General features: G+C 45.3%; 10 protein-coding genes across 10 annotated transcripts; 6 read left to right on the plus strand and 4 right to left on the minus strand.

Moving 5' to 3' along the window:
• Nucleotides 1-281: 281 nt before the first annotated feature.
• DFL_009330 (uncharacterized protein) lies at nucleotides 282-1748 on the plus strand (the record flags this gene model as incomplete). Its single annotated transcript, XM_067639198.1, has 6 exons — nucleotides 282-422; nucleotides 501-715; nucleotides 794-930; nucleotides 985-1036; nucleotides 1090-1336; nucleotides 1410-1748. The coding sequence occupies 6 exons, from the start codon at nucleotides 282-284 to the stop codon at nucleotides 1746-1748; spliced, it is 1131 nt and encodes a 376-aa protein (XP_067487010.1).
• A 232-nt stretch (nucleotides 1749-1980) lies between these two features.
• DFL_009331 (uncharacterized protein) lies at nucleotides 1981-2340 on the minus strand (the record flags this gene model as incomplete). The annotated part of the gene is made up of 1 exon (XM_067639199.1): nucleotides 1981-2340. One exon carries the CDS (start codon nucleotides 2338-2340, stop codon nucleotides 1981-1983), a length of 360 nt encoding a protein of 119 aa, XP_067487011.1.
• A 241-nt stretch (nucleotides 2341-2581) lies between these two features.
• DFL_009332 (uncharacterized protein) lies at nucleotides 2582-4240 on the minus strand (the record flags this gene model as incomplete). Its single annotated transcript, XM_067639200.1, has 1 exon — nucleotides 2582-4240. One exon carries the CDS (start codon nucleotides 4238-4240, stop codon nucleotides 2582-2584), a length of 1659 nt encoding a protein of 552 aa, XP_067487012.1.
• A 1029-nt stretch (nucleotides 4241-5269) lies between these two features.
• DFL_009333 (uncharacterized protein) lies at nucleotides 5270-7332 on the minus strand (the record flags this gene model as incomplete). The annotated part of the gene is made up of 11 exons (XM_067639201.1): nucleotides 5270-5395; nucleotides 5479-5565; nucleotides 5625-5711; nucleotides 5767-5926; nucleotides 5987-6138; nucleotides 6199-6430; nucleotides 6486-6648; nucleotides 6698-6823; nucleotides 6878-7001; nucleotides 7066-7190; nucleotides 7251-7332. The coding sequence occupies 11 exons, from the start codon at nucleotides 7330-7332 to the stop codon at nucleotides 5270-5272; spliced, it is 1464 nt and encodes a 487-aa protein (XP_067487013.1).
• Nucleotides 7333-7957: 625 nt separating this feature from the next.
• Nucleotides 7958-8769, minus strand: DFL_009334 (uncharacterized protein; the record flags this gene model as incomplete). The annotated part of the gene is made up of 2 exons (XM_067639202.1): nucleotides 7958-8551; nucleotides 8617-8769. The coding sequence occupies 2 exons, from the start codon at nucleotides 8767-8769 to the stop codon at nucleotides 7958-7960; spliced, it is 747 nt and encodes a 248-aa protein (XP_067487014.1).
• A 2376-nt stretch (nucleotides 8770-11145) lies between these two features.
• Nucleotides 11146-12645, plus strand: DFL_009335 (uncharacterized protein; the record flags this gene model as incomplete). Its single annotated transcript, XM_067639203.1, has 1 exon — nucleotides 11146-12645. One exon carries the CDS (start codon nucleotides 11146-11148, stop codon nucleotides 12643-12645), a length of 1500 nt encoding a protein of 499 aa, XP_067487015.1.
• A 1037-nt stretch (nucleotides 12646-13682) lies between these two features.
• Nucleotides 13683-14387, plus strand: DFL_009336 (uncharacterized protein; the record flags this gene model as incomplete). Its single annotated transcript, XM_067639204.1, has 1 exon — nucleotides 13683-14387. The coding sequence occupies one exon, from the start codon at nucleotides 13683-13685 to the stop codon at nucleotides 14385-14387; it is 705 nt and encodes a 234-aa protein (XP_067487016.1).
• Nucleotides 14388-15060: 673 nt separating this feature from the next.
• On the plus strand, nucleotides 15061-15820 carry DFL_009337 (uncharacterized protein; the record flags this gene model as incomplete). The annotated part of the gene is made up of 3 exons (XM_067639205.1): nucleotides 15061-15161; nucleotides 15213-15449; nucleotides 15505-15820. 3 exons carry the CDS (start codon nucleotides 15061-15063, stop codon nucleotides 15818-15820), a joined length of 654 nt encoding a protein of 217 aa, XP_067487017.1.
• A 925-nt stretch (nucleotides 15821-16745) lies between these two features.
• On the plus strand, nucleotides 16746-17138 carry DFL_009338 (uncharacterized protein; the record flags this gene model as incomplete). The annotated part of the gene is made up of 2 exons (XM_067639206.1): nucleotides 16746-16759; nucleotides 16817-17138. 2 exons carry the CDS (start codon nucleotides 16746-16748, stop codon nucleotides 17136-17138), a joined length of 336 nt encoding a protein of 111 aa, XP_067487018.1.
• A 3192-nt stretch (nucleotides 17139-20330) lies between these two features.
• Nucleotides 20331-20687, plus strand: DFL_009339 (uncharacterized protein; the record flags this gene model as incomplete). Its single annotated transcript, XM_067639207.1, has 1 exon — nucleotides 20331-20687. The coding sequence occupies one exon, from the start codon at nucleotides 20331-20333 to the stop codon at nucleotides 20685-20687; it is 357 nt and encodes a 118-aa protein (XP_067487019.1).
• Between the last annotated feature and the right edge of the window lie 413 nt (nucleotides 20688-21100).

The raw sequence follows: 21100 nt of genomic DNA on the forward strand, positions 1-21100 counted from the left end.
ATATACAGCCCGGGTGCTCCGCCGATCAGTTTAGGCTGGGATTTTGAATGTTTCTCATTTCGAATATTCCGGAACGGCCCTTTCACTTACGAATGTAAACACCTGTTCATTTGCATGTATATGCACTGTCCCATGCTTGTATTCCAATTCTAGCCGCTCCTAGGCTCCCCTTTCAAATGCGAGTTCTTTGAAATTCTACCAAGAAAACCACAAGACGTCAGAACGTATGCTGTTGGCGGCCACAGAAAGCAACTTGGGTTGATAAGGACGCTGGCGAGAAGATGGCGTACAGCGCCATAGTAGAGCAATGGACGGAATATGGAATCGGAATGGCAATCTTCATCCTACGCATTATTGCAAGGATCAAAATTGTTGGGTTTAAGGGCTTCACTGGAGACGACTACCTCGTTCCTTTTGCTATGGTAAGTGTGCTCTTCCAAGGTATGATCCGCGCACCTGTATGAGAGCTCGGACTAAAGATTTTTTTTACGGACGAGTAGTTGTTTTACACCCTTCAACTAGTGTCGCATCAGATAATGCACGATAACGGACTTATTATTGCTATCAAGCCAGATACGTACTATGAAGATTTTACTGATAGTCAGAGGAACCGAGCTCAACTTGGCGGCAAGGCGAATATTCTATCTTGGATTTCGTATATATCCCTCATCTGGACTCTGAAAGGATGTATGGTGTTTTTGTATTACCGACTGACGTTAGTTACCCGTCCTTCAAGCTACCAATGTACTGAATATTCGAACCTTGAATATTAACACTATTGTTCTCTTCTTAGTGCTGGGCTGAAGGCTAGAAAGTTTGTCCACATCACAGCTGGAGTTATTCTAGTTAGCTATGTCGGCCTAGTCCTTATGATATTACTAAATTGTCACCCGATAAGCAAGAACTGGACTTCGCCGTATGGAACAGAATGTAAGGGCGTCATCTTTGTCTTTGTTTTTACACGGGTGGCTAATTATACTGTAGACTGCGTCAACAACATCCCACATTTCGCCGTCATCGGTCCAATTAACGTCGTGTAAGCAACATGTCCGAGCATTCAACAAATCTTCATGCTGACAATACCTCCAGAACTGACATAATGCTCCTCTGCATCCCACTTCCACTCATCATCCGCGCAAAACTACCTCTGCGAAGAAAACTAGTCATCAGCGTTCTCCTCGGTGGCGGTTTCTTCTTAATCATTGCTGTCATCCTGAACAACCTCTTCTCACTGATGTACAAGTTCGACGGGCTTTATGGAACTTTTAACGGAGGCTTTATTCAATTTGGAATCGAAAATCCGAGTTTTGTTTTAAGTTGGGGTACACGGGAGACTGTAAGTCTATCTGCGAGCTTGCGCTGCTAAGACAAATACGCCATATGATAGCTAACATGAAAGTCAAATATAGTTCGTAGCAGTCCTCGTCGTAAACGCACCGTGCATCAAACCACTAATCAGCTCCTCAGTCTGGTTAAAAGTTCGGAATAAGACATTGACAAAAGTCAGTGTTCACTCGTTGCGAGCGAAGGCTGTAACACCTCAACCTCCTCCTCTGAATAACAATAATAATATGAAACTGGAGGAACTGGAAAGGGGAGCTGCGGACTCGGATTCGATTATGTCGGAGTATAGGAGAGATCCTAGTATTAATAGTAAGAGAGCGATGTTATCCCCTTCATCATCGAATGATGATGAGAGACGCTCGATTAGTTTCTTACCAGTTTATGAAATTCGTAAAGGGACTTAGTCGGCGGTATATTAATATAATTATCTTCTATTATGAACAAAGAGTTTTTGGGTATTTGATTTATGGGTTTTGCGTATTGGAAGTTTAGTGTTTGGGAGCGAGTTAAAGTAGCTTATTGATTGCTTTGGAAGGTATCGAGTATACTAGCAAGTGCAAATGATATATGAGGGATGCATTGTCGACACATCAAGCCCTTCTCGAACAAACTAGTTGTTTTTAGTATCGTAGTTTATCAATGCCGGAGCTTATGGATAAAATCCTCAACAGCCTCCTTCCTCCTATTCACACTTTCAGCGAGGCCAGCTAACACCTCCTTCCCTTTATCCACTGTAGAAATCTTTTTCTCATGATCTCTTCGTTTTTTTTCAGCCTCGGAGCAGCGGACGCAGACGGTTAAGATTTCTTCAAAACTGGTGGTGGCACCGATTTCGGTCATTATGTCGTCAAGCTTCTTTTCTGCGAATAAAGTGGGGAAGTTGGGGTAGATGGCGTCGGTTTGAAGTTCGTGCAGTTCGGTGCCGATGGTGAGGGCTATGGCGGTGTGGGAGCAGTGTCTGTACAGTTTGTAGCGGATTGGGATGAGGAGTGACATATTTGTTCATGGATGATTGTTTGGGGCTTTGATTAGGGATATCTATGTACATGTAGATGGTAATGATGGGGATGCAAAAGGGTATGAGAAAATAGAAACACACTGATAGCTCCAGACTGCGCCGTTAATCTTGAACTCATGAACCATAAATCAATTTCGTCAAGGAAAAATCGCTAGAACTCCTGCAAGAAAATCTAAAATACAAAATTTGTCTATACAACTCTAAATTGAATGGAAAGTTTTAGGAAGTGAAACTCATTTTATCCGACGATGTACCATCTCGGCTCTTTGGGGGACTCTTTGTGCCGCTCTGGCTGACACTGGTTCGGCGACCGAAACCCTTTCCGAGGAAGTCACTGGTTCTGCGACCCAACAAGTTACGCATTGTCGGTCGGCTGACCAGGTGGCCGGGACCGATTCCTTGTTCTGCGTCGGCGGCTTCATCTACCTGGTCGAGGGCCTCTTGCTCTTCAAATGCCTTCACGGCGTCTTCGTGGTTTTGTTTTCTTATTGCCAAGTCTTTTTCGGCTTCTGTGACGTTGTTGAGGCGTTCGTCAATTGTTTCTTGTAAGGATTCGAGAGCCTTGCTCTTTTCCTCGAGCGACTTTTCTCGGTCTTGAAGGGTGTTTTCGCGATCTTGAACGGTTTGTTCTCGGCCTTCGAGGGTGTTTTCGCGATCTTGAACGGTCTGTTCTCGGCCTTCGAGGGTGTTTTCTCGATTTTGGAGGCCGTGTTCTCGATCCTGAAGGTTGTGTTCCCTGTCGGCGATTTCGGCTTGCTGGGCCTCGAGGGATGCTTCTAATGTTTCTAAGAATTTTGAGCGTTCTTGGAGGACCTGCTCTCTTGCCGCTACGTCTTGTTCGAGGGTTGAGATGCTTTGTTCTTTTGCCTCTAATTCATCTTTTAACTTTTGTTGGTTTTCTTCGTAATCATTGCATCTTTGTTTTAATTCAGATAGGGAGTGAGAAAGTTCACCGAATTCTCGGTTGAAGAAGCCGCGTTCGTTGCTTAGTCGCTGTCGAAGCTCGCCAATCTCGGTGCCGAGGGTGAATTCTCGTTCGGTACGTTCAGCTAGCTTGTTAGTCAAAGATGAAACCCTTTGTTCTAGCTCCGCACGAACTTGTTCGGTCTTCTGGTGTTGTTCTTGGGATTCGACGAGACGGGTTTGGAGTGATTCGACGAGAACGGTGTGTTCTGATTTGTGGGTTTCAAGAGTTTCAAGCTGGGAGCGGAGGAAGCGGTCGTGTAGCTCGTTAATTTCAGATTGGCGTTCATCAAGACGTTTCTGCTGAGCAATGGCCTCAGCTTGCATCCTTTCTTCTTCCTCTTGTATTCTTTGACGCGTCTGGGAGTTTTCCGACCGTTGTCTTTCAACGATGGCACGTTCCCTGGCGACCATATCGCGTAGTCTTTGGACTTCATCTTGATTATCTTGTAGTGTTGCGATATCTCGCGCCAATTGGTCGCGGCTGGAAGCTAGCTCTGAGCTTTTATGTTGATTCGCTTGAGCGACCCTGTCAAGAGAGTATTGCTTGCTCGTGAGCTCTGCGGCACGAGAAAGGAGAGCATCGCGTTCGGCTTCGATCTGTCGCTGTTGGCTATCAATGGCTTGGGACCTGGCGGCCAACTCGTGGTCTCGCTTCTGTAAAGCAGCTTCGAAGGAGCGAAGACGAGCTGCATTTTGGTCAAGCTGGGTAGTTGACTGGTAGGAAGGAGGTGGTGATTGAAGTAGGATGTCGCGGATGAGCTGTGCTTTTAGAAACAGCTGTGCTGCCGCTTTCGAACGGCGGCTGAAAACTGCGAGGATTGCATTGGCAATTGTGAAGAAGGGCGAGAGGAAGAACCGGATAGCTGCCCGGATCAGGCACTCGAGGCGGTAGGCCAGAGATGAAACCAACATGATCGAAGAGATCTCAAGTTATATTCGATATATATCCAATTGGTTGTAGCAGCAATTGCATACTCTGGTGTATGCTCTGGGAAGGAACTAAAGGGTGATTGATTTGGATTTAGGACTTTTGCGTCTGGAGATTTAATTGGGGTGGATGGAAGTGGGGATTTAATGGAATGTGAATTTAACGTGAAATAGGGAAGGAAGGGAATTATTGATATATAGCTTTCAGGGATATCGCGAGGCCATCAGAATTTTTTTTTCGGTATCGTGTCAATGCGGTGTGACTTTGCTGGCAGGCAGCTTGGTGACGCATGCAAGCATTAAGCATCCACTGATGAAGAGCTGGCTGCTTCCAAGCCAATGGTCACAGTTGGGGTGACGAGGTCGGCATAGAACGGTGAGATAAGCGATCGAATCGGACGCCCAAGAAGCTTCAGGGGCCCGCCTGTACATGTGGCATCCCATTTTTCATTTCACATGCTAATAAGATTTTTTCCAAATGCCTCCTTAAGCTCCCCTGTCACGGCTTCGATCCCGCCCCTGGTGGCACCAGCCTGATGCTGCATATATTCATGGCAGGCAGCGCATACTCCTGCGATTTTGGTTGAAGTCCCACTCGGCGCTGTGCTGTCTGGTCGATGATACATCCTTGCCGAACCGCCTTGTTGCAGAATTTGGGCTAGATCACTTTCTTGGACTATAGAAATGTAGCACTCATTCTCGTTAGCCCCGGTTGTCAGACAACCAATATGGTTGCACGAGTAATAGAAGTACAGAGATTGTCGGCTGTTGCTCATGTTAACGCTTGATAAATCTTGATGTGTGTATATGCGGTGTATATGTATCTCGTATATCATATGATTGGGCGAAGTGATGGTGGAGAAACATGCCCCAATAAAAATTTGTAAAACAAAGGCCAATGGCTTTTTATACTCGCAGACGCCAACTCATCGTTGCCCCACTGAAACAACATAACCTCTCTCCCCGCCACGACTTCAGATTGGTCACGAGACTGCCGACAACCTCGGCCACACTCTAAAACATCCTTTCTTTAGAACTTTTCTCGATGCTCAGGCCAACCGGATCGTCGCTGTTGAACACTTCTTCCAATTCTTCTAGCGTGCGTCCTTTCGTTTCAACAAAATATGTATTGATGACCGCCTAATTGAATCGATTGGTTTAGACCGGGTGCATTAGATGAAACGAAAATAGGAACACCAATTATCGCAAAGTACTATACTTACTGCTTCTATAAAATCCCAAACGCAGAAGAGAAAAAAAAACATGGGTCCGAGTCTTGCCATAGCCGCGGGAGCAAGAAGCGTGTTGAGCTGTCATCTGTCATAAGTAAGATCATCAGAGATCGGGAGGGGTGCGGGTGGACACCTACACATCCCGCTGACCCACCACACATGGTTGCGACAGCCATACCACGGGCTCTCATATCATTGGTCATTACTTCGGCAGGGTAAACTGGCTATTCTGAATTAGATTTACGTCTCTCAGGCCCGAAAAACGGCTTTCTTCCTTACCTGCATGCTGGTATAACCGGTAGCGAAGATGATACCGAATGTATAAATCGTTAGAAGAGAGAAAGTGGAATATAGAAATTCCCCAGTGCGATAATACATGCCCATAGACAGGGCGAGAAGGCCCATGCAGGTGGCGAGACCTGAAGTGCAGTTGTAGAGCCTACATCATGTTAGGTACCGCTGCGTATGCGGGGTGAGATGTCCTAAACGAATAACCTACATCTTCCGCCTACCATAGTAATCGTGTAATCTTGCGCCCACCGCAGCTGCTACCCATCCGATGATTGCGTAGAGGCCATTCAGGTAGAGCTTCGTGCTCATTTCTTTGATGCCGACGTCATGAAGCATTGTAGGTAGATAATATGAGATGATCTTCTGCATGTTAGCATACGAAGGCTGATGGCAGATAACTAAGATGAGCGATGTTCTTACATTATTTCCAGACATTTGCCCAAATAAACTCATACACAAGAGGATAAACAGTCGTCGCTTCCGAGATTTCGAAGAATATAGCACGCTCCAACCAGTGGGCATGCCGTCTCTCTGTTTAACGTCTGCTTCCATCTGAGCGAATTCCTCCGAGACTTTGCGGGTGAGTACACCGTTCGCATGGAGACTTGCCATCACGTCACGTGCCTCTGAAGATCGGGAGTTTGCGACAAGCCTGCGTGATCCTTAGTCAACGAAATACGGGTGCTAGGGAACAACAGTCGAATTACCATCTGGGTGATTCCGGGATATAACGGACGCCCGATGCCACGACGGCAGGGAAAACACACTGTAGTGCTACCGGGACCCTCCATGCGGCATGTCCGTGATATAGAGATTGGGATACGAGTACGGCGAGGGTAGCTAGGATAGACCCGAGGAAGAATAAAGTGTCTATTACGGATTAGCTTTTATCTAATTTATTCGGTTCGAGCGTGCTTACTGTAGAGTCCGGCGATAGTCCCACGGCGCTCAGCTGGGGATATCTCTATAAGATAGATAGACGAAGAGCGACAGGCTAGAGTCGAGAAGAATCCTAGAGCAAACCTCCCGATCATGAACATCCACACTATGAACATAGTCAGCATATCGAACTCCACATCACCGGGCACAGCACACATACTCGACCGCGAAAAGGTCTGAATAAGAGCGCCACAGATGACACCAATCGAACCAAGCTGTATGCAGAAGAGCCTGCCTCTACTATCCGCAAGTCTGAGTGTGAAGGCTCCTAATATGCCGCCGACCTACTAGGCGCAACCGGTCAGCATACTTTCTTGTTACCCAGCGAACCCCCCAATATCTATCAACCTGCATTGATGCGAATATCACCCCCGTCGTGGCTTTCGATGTACCGGTGCCGAAGAACGACTGGAAAGAGGGGAGTGTGTTGAGGTTCCCGATCAGCGAGGCATCAAGACCCGCCATGGTTGAGTCTATTACCGCAAACAAAACGTCAGCCAATTGATTCAATCGAAAGTAGGCGAGAAGCTTACTGAGGTATATTAGGCTGCATATTGAATACAGCTTGCTGTAGCTCACGCCGTAGCGTGTCTGGCGGGAGAGAAACGATGGCATTCGGCGGGAGAAGAGACGATTAATCTGGGGTAATTGGAATTGGAAATGGTGGTTTGGGTTTGGTGTTTGTGACATGAGACACGACTTCCTGACGACAACACAACACACAACACGTCACATACATCCTTGCCGCGAGTGAATTAGCGGGCTATGATCATGTGAATTCGTGAGCGCAAGTATTCTGGACTATCTCTGCGAAAAGTTAAAGGCTTACGGCCGTAGAGATCCCCAATTCAAAATGAGCGCATCTTCATCATTTTCGGCTTTGTTTAAGGCCCATTCGGATTCACAGCAGCTCATAGGCTACGCTTCCGACAACACAAAAAGTACAACAATGTTGAGTCTTCGGCCGTTCGATTTGGAACACTGTCGAATTGGCACGAGCTCAAGAGTACTAGCACTAAGGTTAGTCGAAACACCATATATGCATTTTCTATGCTATGACTGTGCTGAAAATCCTAATGAATTGAAAAAATCTTTTGAACACACAAGGGACAATATATATGAATGAGATATATGTCGGAGAACTGGTATATTCGACACCTTCAATCGTATATTATGATTAAACTAGGATACAAGCAGAAGGTACAAACTAGGCCACTAAGGGAATATACATGACTAAGACTTAAGCTCTGTAGTGCCTCTTAATGCGTCTCGAGTTAACGTTTCCTGGGATCGTGCCAATGATGTTCACACCCTCCACAAGACCTGGAACCTTTGAACCAATTGCAAAGTTTGCCACTTCCTGGTGGGCTTGAAGGGCTACATCAATAATACCACCGCTGATCTTGTTGAGAAGGGAAGTGCTAAGGCTGGGTGTCATTCCGATCTTCATATCCGGGCCGATTACAAAGTCGAATTTAAGATCCGGGGTATCTCGAAGATTGGGGACTGGGAGCAATGTGCTCCTTGGAGGCTCCCCGAGGAACCCGTAAGCAACTTGGACATTATCTGGGCGTTGAACATGGCCCCATTCGGTTGGGGTGATGGTAATAAATCCTCTGTATCCACATGGCTGGGGGTTGTCGCCTTTCTTCAATGCTACGGATCCCACGACTTGGAAACCGATTTCGATTCTACCTGGCGCCACGTTCTCGCCGAGGCTGACTTCTCTTCCAAACTTGACGCTTCCGATGTTAACTGGAGCATCTGGATTGCTGGCGATCTTAGGGACCTGTAAAGGTAGCCTTAGATTGCCACCGGGTAGATTCAGGCCGTTCTGAAATCATGTTGTTAGCAACCATAACACTGCATAAAACTTAAGATGAAGTGATATCTACATACCTTTTGGTTCTTGAATTTATCGCCTGTGATGCCCCAACCAGAAAATTCTCCAAAGAATGGACCATTCTCGAGGATAACATCGACGCTGGTGATGGAAAACTTCAGTGTTGGGGCGAGGATGCCGAGGTCGATCTTGGTGTTGAGGTCAGCCATTGCGAATTTGGTGATATTTGATTAATAAATTTGGAGAGCAAAGGATGTAAAGTAGGTAGGTAGATGCTTTGGGTAACAAGAAAATACTGGAAGTATTAAGCAGGTGTTAAAGTGATTGGACTGATTAAAATAAAGATATGTGGAATAGACCAGCTATTCGATCGTTATATAGTAGTGATTGTACAGAGCTAAAGAGAAGAAGAAGAAGATGATGATGATGCTGATGATGCTGAATTAATTCAACTGGAAGATCAGCCCATTCAAAGGCCTTTATATACACATTGGTGACATGATCTCATCAGTCGATTTCATTAATTTTGATAGTTCTTCTATTGATGCTGATCAGATAATTCCGCGGCCATCCTCGCATTTCGCTACGTGCATATTTCCAGGGCCTCGCTTCGAAGGAAAGTTCCACTCTGCGACAACAGTCCCTAGAATTCACCGAACATCTCTGCTTCCAGAACCGCTTTAACTTACCGATTTTAATATCATAACGGGTCTACTCGGTCTCTAACTAGACTACAAACAGTAGGTACCATATAACGGGGGGTGTTTGCCAAGCAATCGATTATAACCCCGTGGGGCTTCGGAGTTTTATGCAGGTAGGTGTTAGACTAATAGTCTAATCCGAAACTAATGAAAGCTTAAGCTCGTAATTAACAAAGGTTCTAGTGGGAGTTGAAGTGTATGCAAGGCGCGCCGGCGGGTTGTGTAACCTTACTCGTCGTTTGGGGGGAGGCTGGCAGGATATGGTATGCTATTGCGCCATGCATTGGGAAGATTTTGTTCATGTGTCTTGAAACTGAAGTCAAGCCACTCGTTCCATTCTGGTGACAGCCACTGTCTATGATATCTGTAGCTATGTGTTGACCGGCCCCTCCCCTCAATGCAATGGCTTGCAGGCCTGCGGGTAACCGGTCACGGTCCTTTTTGGCGATAATATTAAATGAGCCCAAAGGTGTTTGATTTCTTAGATTGTCGGTAGGATCGATGATCTGTATGCTATCAGCACGTTGACATGTATGGAAGTGAATTCTTGAGATGGGCTTCAACCGAAGAACGGCGAGCTCACCAATCGTAGTTTCGAGGGGAGAGCTCGGGGGATTTCATGAAACCGGTCAGGTAGACGTACGTATACGCATAGCATAGAATAGCTATGGACCGCATAGTCTCCGCAAGGGTAGACCTTACATTACTCCGCGAAGCGAGAACATAGCCCGGAGGAACACCGGTGCACCGCACTGTCTCATACACCATACAGAATATCCGTGTGTTGCAGCCACACTGATTCTGATTCATGGAGCTATACGGGTTGGCTAGAAGCTTGTTTTAACCCTTTCGAAAATGTTGAAGAATATTGAATATGCTTATTTCTGGCCAAGACATGGTCATATGGGTTAAGGGCGTACGATGTAGGCTTGTATAGTTGTTGTCTCGTAGCCAGACATGCTGCTCTGTATGCTTGGAAGATCCTAGGAGAATATATTTAGCAAAATCGTACGAGTTCAGTTACTCAAATGGGGAGCAATTGCTGTAAGGGCCGCGAGGCTCACTCCACGTTGAAACATCTTAGTAAGGATGTAATGGCAACCGTAAAATAATTTTGGGGATATCGTAGTAATAACAAAGAATTTGGGCTCATAAAGCCATGAATTTAGATGTGGATGGCCTAAGCTTTTGTCGATATTGTATTCTTGCAATTTAGCATAGCTGGAAAATATCACAATGCTTCACTGCTTCGAGCAAGTATTGAATAATGTATTAAACTATACTCGCAAAATTTGACCAAACCGTTGAGTTTAATTAATATCTACCCTGCATAAATATTGTTCACGGCCTGTTCTTCTTGAGTCTTGTGCGTATCTTCTGTGGATAAAATTGTGGAGGCAAGGCCGAGGCTGCTATATTCTTGGTGGTACTTGCTGCCATCGCAGGCGAGATGGACCCGTAATTAGCTCTGATTCGACATAGGCCTATTTGTTGTTGCACAACCCGCCGAACCCAAAATTATCCCTGCAAGGCTAATCGGTTCAGTTTCAAATGGGTCCAAAGTGCGGTCTTGGCAACCAAATGGGCCAATTGCGATCCGTTGCCCGTCACCCGTTCAAAGTTTTCGGCGGTAGACGTCTCTGTGATCTTCGAATCAACTTTTGGCAATTTTACATCCCTGATCCCATCTGTGAGTGATGCGGGGTGTAGATTCCGCACCGTTGCTAATTAAACTTCACAGCCTTGTGTTTCTGTCTGATCTATAATCAGACAGTTAGCTACGTTAGTCAGCAGAAAGATCTCAGGAGTTTTACCAATTACCGAACGAACATATCATAACCTATAGATGCAATAAAACTGCGACCCTGAGCTGTTAATTGCAAAATGTCGGGGAAAACGTTCGAGGAGCTACTTGCAATAGAGAGAGCAAAATCAACCAAACCCTCATTCTTCGATGTCGACTCAAGCTCGTTTGAGTTTAAGGCCCCTAAGGCATCCAGCAACAGTCAAGTGAACATCAATAATCGGTCCAAGGTCGCACCCTCTAAGCCGATCAAACCCTCCACCAATACAAATGCTAGCGGGTCGAAGGTCCCGGGTTTGGCCTTCGAGAACCCATATGCGACTGGTCTTCCCCCATGGAAGAACACCGAGAACCTACCTCGTACTGGTTCATCGCAATCCGACTTTCGGGTCGATCTTCTTACGGCAAATCTCCAATATCTCAACAAGATTTATGAGAACTATGTGTCGGCTCAAAACTGGACGGTCGCTCATCAATGCCTTCTCAAAGCGATCGAAATAATGAAAAGAAAATCCCGAAACGGTACTTTCCCGACTATTCGAGATTCCGCCGGGATGGCCACATTTTCCGACATGCTGAACCAACTTCAAATCAAGCTCTTTTCATCCCACCTGCGACTTGGGGAATATGAAGAGGCATGGAAACTGTTGCCAACTTTAGGCTTCAATAATAAAAGCCACCCGACGCTGTGGCAGATAGCTTACAGGGAGCTCCTCACAACGGCCGGATGTCTCGACCGCGCTTTCAACACTCCCATTGGATCGTCTGAAGGTTTAGATGTGGATTTCGAGAAATTGATCGATCAAGCCGAAATTAGCTGCCGCAAAGCCATCGACGCTGCTATTGATGGCAAAGTCGATATATACGATCGCCCGGCGAAGTATCAACTTTATGCTACTATGGCAGTCATCAAATACGAACATCTAGATCTAGAAGAAGCGGTATTTTGGAAGACATTGGTAGTTGCTGATGAAGTAGATATTGAGAAAAACTCGGCATCATTCCCGCTGCCAGCGAGATGGATGGAAAAGTACAATAGTGTTAAAGATGTAACTTTACAGAGTCCTCCTCTAGCGGTAACGAGTAAAGTAGAGGAAGTAAGGCAGGAGTTGGACCCCAAGTTGGGGGGAAAGACTGATAACCAATCTGAAGGCCCGAAAGTCGAATTCTCGGGTGATATTAGCAAGTTGAGAGAAGAACTCAAATGGAATCTCAACGAAATCAAGGCAACCTTAAAACAAGGGCTCCAAGATATAAAATCTGGGTGTCTAGAAGTCGAAGAGTTGAAAGATGAGTTAAAAGAGTTGAAAGAGGAATGGGAAGTTGATGTCGATATATTGCGGGATGAAATGGATGAATTGCGTGACGAATTTGGGGATAGGTTACTAGAAGAACTTCAGGACAGATTGGATCCTGAGTTATCTGTCGGTCAGAGGTTAGAGTCAGTGCGAATAGCGAATGGGCGCATCGCGGAGATGAATAAAGAGGTGAAGGAAAAACTGGACGAGCTCGAGGCGGAGCTGACGCCATCAAAACAGCAAAACGAACCATCTGAGATCGAGCCGTTGGGACTTGACTAAACCGCAAGAAAGATGCAGAGGAGGCATGTCGAGGAAGCAAGGGAAGAAGTCAATGGTATTGGTATAGTACGGTGAATAAGGCACTCTGGGCACGCAATGGATATTAAAATACTCTGACCAATGCTCTTGTACGTATTCCTGTATGAATCTATGAATCCGGGATGGTAAGGTTTGAATGTTTTGCATGGATGTCCGCATGCTGGTAACGTAGAATTGTTTATATTATCGGGCCGCGGGTTGTTTCCCGAGTCTCCAGGAGTTTTCTCTTTGACTAATTCGATGTACTGTTAGTCTTTTTGTCGTTGTTATTAAAGCTCATATTTTCCTGCAAACTCTGTTCTCGAAGGGTGTCTGTTCCAAGTTTTCGACAGACAGGGAGGCGTCTCATTTATAATCTTCGGACTGATATTCCCGTGGTTTCAACCGCTTGACCCTATGGTATTCCGGCTTGGTGCCATGGATGAATTAAAAACCCATTCTGCGGAACAGCCACCGTATTAGCCGACATGACTCGCATTAGCGAACTAAAGTTAACATCAGAGCGAGAACTAGCTTCATCCCAGGAGAATAGAAGAAAGGTTCTAAAGAAATCCGGGTCGAAGTGTTTAGATTCCACTTACTATTAGAAAATGCATATATGAAAAATACTGGGTTACGGTGATAGCATGCTGTGGTACCGTCGTGATATCATGGTCATTATGGGTCCCTGGATTCGTCGTTGCTCCCCGACGAGGGAGCTTGGGAACAACGCTGCAGTTGCCAAACCGTTAACCCCGCTTTTACAATATTAATCGTCCCGACGGTGTTTCGGGTTTTATTCAGTTCGGTTTGGAACTTGAACTGATGCTAATTGCTACCGTAAAACTCCGTGGAGATGACACCGATAAATTGAGTATGGCGCATAACGGTATATACGATATTGTACAAACGATCTCAGATTAGATCAGTATATAAAGGGGACTAGATTGCCATCATCAATGAAAAGAAGCAGTAACGCCCCTTAGATAACCAACCCGTCGTGTGGTATCTTTACTACAATGAAATTCAGTTTCTCTGTCCTTCTGGCTGCGGCCGCAGCTGCGCCGCAGGTTCTTGCCCACTACAACTTCGAAAGGCTCATTGTGGGTAGCACTGTGACGGGCGAATATGAGTATGTTCGCCGCACAACAAACTCGAACTCCCCAGTTCAAGATGTCACCTCAAACGACTTGCGATGCAACGTCGGTTCTTTCGGATACGCAGCGACTACGAAGACTTATAAAGTCACCGCAGGAAGCACCGTCGGCTTCACTATTCGCGACTATATCGGCCACCCCGGCCCACTCTACGCATATTTGTCTAAATCAACTACAGCTAATGTCAACACATACGATGGATCTGGCGATTGGTTTAAAATCTATGAACTTGGTGTCAAGGACTTCGCTACTTATACCACCTCTATGACGTGGTTGAGTGATGGTTTCAAAAACTATACGTTTACCATTCCCAAGGCGATCCCTAATGGTCAATATCTACTTCGCGGAGAACATATCGCTGTTCATGGGTCTGGATCTATCGGTGGCGCGCAGTTCTATCTCGGATGCGCTCAAATCGAAGTTTCGGGCGGTACTGGAGGTACCCCTAATCCGGTCGGCAAGATCCCTGGTATTTATTCGGCTACCGATCCAGGCATTTACTTCAACCCATACTGGCCCCCGGTGACGAACTACACGATGCCTGGACCAGCTGTTTACCAAGGCTGAGGTTGCTCTAAGGGCAATGGAAGGTGTGGGAGCCTAATTGCTCCGTGATTGCTTTGTGAAGTTATTAGAATGGAGAATTTCCTTATTTGGAGAAGTGAATTGTAAATTGGATTGACCCTGTGTGGATGGATACTAGCTACACGATGGAAGTCTTCTTTAAATAGACAGGAACAGAATGTGAGGGAATCAAGATGTGTTGCGATCACGTGACCACGGTGAAGCCTTATATGTATGCCGGGCTACAACAGACCTTGTCTAGCCGATCGAATATCAGTCAAGATATAGTTATTATGTGTCGGAATATATATCCACGGAAATTGTTGTATAGATTGCCTAAAGACCAGCACACGTTCTAAAGCTGTATATATTGGTAACTAAATACAATCAATAAAATGTTGGAGGAAACTGCCCCATGGACTCAAGCCCTCCATACCCACCAATATACCACAGAACCTATGTGCAGTTGCAATTGTGTTGTCAATTCTTTCTATACGCTTGGCAAACTGTCGTGCCCGGATGAATTTCGGAATCCCGTGGAAGGTCTCTCGGTAGATCAGTGCCGACCCCGGGCATGCCGTTGTGACACCGAGGTTACTCGACGCGCATAAAAGCCGCAAACCCTACGACTTTTGATCAACACTCATACGCCACTAGTATATATCCCATATCAAACATGGCGAGTCTCGAGAAGGACCCCGAAGCTATTGCCTTCGCCCGGACGTTGGACAACGTACCCTGGTGTGAAGAGTATGAAAAAATGATATCCGGAGCTCTGTGAGGCAATTTTCCTCCCTGGTAGCGCTTTGGGCATCTGTTAATTTTTAGATACGACGCCATGGTTCCTGAGCTATGCGAGGGTCGCTTTCGCGCGCGCAGGTTGCTGCACAGATACAATAACTATTTCCCCGCGGATGCGACCCGTGATTCTCTCACAGACGAAAGAGAAGTTATGCTCCGGGAGATACTCGGCGGGGTCGGCAAAAATCCTTTCATCGAGCCACCGTTCAGGGTTGACTATGGCTGTAACATTAACATCGGCGAGAGATTTTATGCAAATTTCGGGTTAGTCTTGTTATTTTCCATAGGATGGTCTAGTTTGTTAGCTAACTCGAGATAGTCTCATCATTTTGGATGTATGCTTTGTCAAGATTGGGGATAGGGTCATGTTTGGTCCAAATGTCTGCATCTTCGCTGCAACCCATGAGACAGGCGTTCAGTCGCGGAGGGATAATATAGAGTATGGGAAACCCGTCACAGTCGGAAACGATTGCTGGATCGGAGGTAATACTACTATCATGCCAGGCGTTACGATAGGAAAGGGATGCACAATCGGAGCGGGGTCGGTTGTTACAAAGGATATTCCGGACTGGAGCGTTGCTGTTGGACAGCCAGCGAGAGTTATCAGAAAGGTGGACCCAGTGCCGGATATTTGATTCGACTGACCTCGCGCTTCATTGATGGTGTCAAGACTAAGCCAACTGCGTGTCCTTTCAATGAGTGGCTCTTCCGTATATTCAAGGATTGGAGATGGAAATAGAAACAGCTTTAGAAGTCACGATGTCAATTGGAAGACGAAGTATTAAGGTTTTGAGTGTAATGAAATATGTGTTGCTGGACGTATTTCAGCAGAGCCCGCTAGATCTTGTGTAAAACTACGGGCAGATTTCATCTGACTAGGCCAAACCGTTATTGCTTACTCCCTAGGCTCTCTGGATCAGGCAATTCGGCACCCACTCATCCAAGTCAAATGTGCCATCGCTCTGGAGAGAAGAAAAATGATACTTTTTATGAAAATTTGGGTCTCACAATAACTTCGTAAAAGCTGCTCGAAAATGCGTTGGCCAGGTTGCATTTCCGTTTACGGATGCAGCGGAATCAACACATTTAGCACACTAGCTACGGAGTAACCATTTGTTGGCATTTCACAGAGCTAACGAGGGTTTTACCTTCATTCATTAGAGCATCGAATGGAAAGATTCATGCTGTAGCTAGTTCTGCGGCTCCACACTTTTATTGAATGTAGCTGAATATCCCAGCTCAACACATGGCATGCATATGCGCACCAAATTGGTTTCGTTCGCAATCATTGGAGTAAATATCATATTGTTAACTCTTTGAATTTCCAGCGGTCGCAAGTGTTAAGCCATTGTGTACGAAGTCACCAGTATCATATCATACGCCTTCAGGTTACTGTTAGCACGCCGGACAATAGAGTCACTGGAATTACAGTACTCTTCAGGGTCGCTTCAGACTAACTGAATGCTAACCATTTCCTTAACAAGGTTAAATATGGGAGAGAGTACGAGGATGGGGCTGTTCAGTGCGTAAACCCAAGTGGAGGGAGTGCTGATATCAACCATGGAAAAGGGAGAGTATGTTCATTGATTTGTTAGTTAGTATTTCTAACCTTACTAATGCTGGTACTGCAGCTACGTTTGCATTCACGTTGAAAGAGACCCTCACGGGATAACTGATGTCGGGTTGTTGATCACCGATACCGATGAGGGTTATGGAGACCTTGCTAAAGGTGCTGGGGGCAAATATCAGTACCTCATCTCATCCCCACGGAAATTATCTCAAAATGGATACATCACCGACGTGGCACTTTGGAGAGGTCACTTGGATTCCCTGCCTAATGGCTGGAAATGGGCCTATCACCCCGATGTTACCGCTGATATCAACCATGGGCGACATGGCGACTATTTGTATTTTATTTACAAGGGTGACTTAGGACAGCGTGAGCACCGTTGAGTTTCTACTATTTGAATCCATGCAGAATATTTCATGCATGGGTTGAAGATGCCGATTGTACATAAAAAGCGTCCAAACTTGACTGTTTTCATAATTTAACCCTGGCTCTGTTTATCGATGTGTTAGCATGCGAACTTCCGAATCCGTAACTTGATTATAGAATATCAAAAATTAAATTGAGAAGTACAATACTTAATTACGCTAAGCAGGCCATCTTCTGGGACAACTATTCAGCCACTCCTTACCGCCACAATATGATATCAGTGGCGCGCAATACCCTACGAATTTACGGATAAACCGGCAGCTCAAGCTCAATTGTGCCTGACAATTAATTGAACTAAGCTATCCACTGGAAAGTGGCGATTCTTAGTCATGCATATATGTATATGTGTTTAGGTATACATAATATATATGGATTGAATATTTAAATAGTCCGTTGTTGGTTTTGAATCAAAACTTTTTTCTTAATGGTTGGATTCGGACTTCCAGTCATTGAATGCGGCGGACAACGAATCCGAGAAGATATGTTGGAGTCAGCCGCTAATTATATGGGGGCTAGCTACGAAGACGAAAATAACTAGACCCTTTTTATCTTGAAAACTAGTTTGAAACCAACCAATTCTAGCGGGTTTCCTATCATAATTGTGACTGAATTAAAACTTCGACGATGAGAATTTTAGTGTACCTTATGTGAGCAGGCCTAACAATATGTTTCCCTTTTTCGCTTGATCTTGAACTCCTTATGGCTCAGATTATGTGCTTCGTATCTTTGATATCGGGATGTTCCAGCACGGATATTCACTGCTTGTGTTCTCTTCCGCCCGACGAGTTCCTTCACAAAGTCGTTAGATGCGCCGAGGGGCAGTGTGATAGTATTAGGCCAGCGATAAACGGACTCAGAGAAATTTGCGAAGATCAAGCAGCTGAGTTGCCCGAGAATTATTTCAAAAAATTCGAAGTGCCGCCTCCACTACTGACGTCGACTGAATGTGCCCATGCGCCTGTTCGACGAAGCCGGCGCGTCGAATGCTATTCTAAAAACATCAGTGTTGATTTGTGTGAGCGTTCAGGAACCATCCCCTTAGCATACTTCGACTCCAGTTTTCTAGTTCTTCTATGGTTTCCGCTATGCATAATTCAGAATATAATAAGCTAATATGTGCGAACCACTATAGTTTCAACTGCAAGATTCCGTATCAATACCACGACCCCCGATATCTAACACCTCGATTGAAAAGCGCCAACGGAAACTGAAACTTCTTGGGAAAGGAAGAGCGCTAGACCAAATACGTCGGCTCCAGTGACCCCGAGCGGTTAGATCCTAGGTCGAGCTAGGTTAAACCGGCGCGCTGCTTGTATGACATTATATTTTCCGTTCGCATCGTAAGACCCCACGGTGTAGATAAGCTTAGTTCAAGTATACGGAAATTGATTAGATTGGAGCGGAATATTTTACGAAGTTGACAACGAAGTCTTTTCTGGGGTATTATGTTTGTACATAGTGATGACGATATCATTTTCACTTTCTCTTCGGAAAATTAGAAACTTGGCTTGGACATTTAATCCATTAGAACAGGCAAGACGTGCAAGGAGAATAGCTCTTGGAAAATATATAAACTTGACTTAGACAAATGCTAGTTCGGTTGTCAAACTTAGTATGCGAAATAGCACGTAAGTCTCGGGACCCTATGAAGTAAGAAGATAGAATCATTATTATGGATGTCCAGGGAAACTACTGACAGCGGTCGAGGAACCGATATTTAGAAAATATTATTGTTTGGTAAGGCTTCTTCTATGTTGAACGCAGGTATACAGGTAGGTAGTTTGCGATTATAAGTGCACTTTAAGCCGTTCAAGATTAGGCTTTGCTGTAGTTTCGTATTTGCTTTGCTCTTAAAAATCCAAAAACAAGACGACTTTACGATGTTGCTAATATACCTTTACACCATTATATGGTCAACCAGCTGGCTCGCTGCAAAGAAGTAGACAGGGACAATATAAATAAAATTCAAGGAGACTTTTCCGCTGGCTTTCTTGAATCACCTTACAGAGTATCAGAAGTTCGAACAGCACACCTTGGGGTGTGGTGATATTAAAGAAAGCCACGATGCCAGATCCTGGTCAGTCGGCAGGCGAAAGCCGGTATATATGAGGTTGCAGAAAAATATCTGCTATGTAGCACGACTGTGCGTTAGCTATGAAGGATTTATAAATCTTATTAAATTTGTAACACTTTTCTATGGCCTGATATTTTACTAGGGGCAATACGCCACCGAATCGCTCCAGAAAAACTTATGTGTCGCCTAAATTCTCTGGTGTTCGTTTGCGATTACTCATCTGTGGCAGTGGGCATACAAGCGGAGGGTATAAGTTGAGTAATCGGATCCGTTTATTTTACCCGGACCTTGTAATGTTTCGGCCGATCCACTTTTGAAAAATGGGTGAAGTCATGATTCTCGGCATATAAAACCACAGGGCGCAAGATAGTGGATACGTGGTTGGCTGTGCAGTAACACTATGTAGGAATCTGCAAGGCATCCTTGGAGAGATCGGGGTGTATATATGCGGCTCATATCTTAAAAATGCCAGTCGTATTGGGGCACCTTTTGTCACTATCCGCTACGCTTATCTACCAATTTCAATCTGCACAACAGTCTTCGATATGTTCCCAATGAGCTCGATCTCGCTTACCAGTACACAAGCTTTCATATCCTGCCGGGTAAACGTTATCAGTGGCTTCAAAATCTTTTTATATTAGCTCGTATTGTGATGCAGGAGCATGCTAGCATCGACAAAAATCCCAAAGGAATACTAGTTCGATACTCGGAAGATGGATTCACCGGTTCCGACGATGATTTCTTGCTTTGAGCTCGAATTCAACCGGAACCCCATTGTGGTTTTCAAGTTGATCTGATAGTCCTGACGGAGTTATGGACGGCATGAGGACGATAAAAAAGTATAAATAAGGACTTGGACGACTAATTTGAGATCCAGAACCCCATCATCACAGCATAACACCAAGGACAATAAAGACTATCCATACTTCCACATCTGCGATATATCTAGACTAGAAGCCAAAGGCCCAATGTTAGTAAATTGTGTTTCTCCTACCCTGAGGCTAGTTTACAGAAAAGGCCTGCGCTGACATTGATGCTTTGAGACAACTGTAGAGCAAATATGCTACCAGACAAAATGCAAATCAAAGCCATCACCTTCGCGCTCCTCACTAGCGGCCCACTCGCTGCCCTGGCAGCGAACTGTCAAGGAACCCCTGGCCTTCCCGGTGGCCAATGCGTCAAATTCTGGACTGGAGCAACTGGTTGCACTGGTAGCTTCCTCAGCTATAAACCCGATTGCAGCGGTGCTTGCTTCAGATATGACAGTTTCACGGGTATCAAAGCTAGTGGCGACGGACACTTTGGAACCAACTGCGCTATTTTCTCTGATGTCAACTGCCAGAACCAAATCGCATCCACTGGAAACAATGTGGTTGAGCCATCATGCTTCAAGAAGGTTGGAAAGTCTATGAAATGCTATTTTGCCTGCTAGAGGCAAGCATAACTTGATGTTTTAGGGCGAAGGAATGTCAGTGCATTGAATTTAGTATAGGGGATTCGAATGTTGGAATTTGAACTTTCACGTCTTAACGTCTTCTTTCTTGCATAAGAGAATGCTTTGTATCGCCTATTTGAAACGAGGCTAGAAAATTAATATTGCGACGGGAATTATTTCGAATACCTTCCTCTTGTAAAATTTCGGTGCTTGTGAGCTTTTCGTCTGTGAACTGTATGGTGGATTAGATGTGTAGCCCCAATCGATCTCAGCAAAATTCTACAACGTCTAGCTGTGTTGCCTTGGCAACCAGATTCCAGCATTCTACAACACACTAAGTTATCTAGCTCTATGGAGAGAGAGGTCTCATAACTTCTTAGATAGAGGCCTTATTGCGGCCTTGTGTGGAA

Source organism: Arthrobotrys flagrans, assembly GCF_004000055.1.
Source record: "Arthrobotrys flagrans strain CBS H-5679 chromosome Unknown unitig_1, whole genome shotgun sequence".
Lineage (NCBI taxonomy): Eukaryota > Fungi > Ascomycota > Orbiliomycetes > Orbiliales > Orbiliaceae > Arthrobotrys > Arthrobotrys flagrans.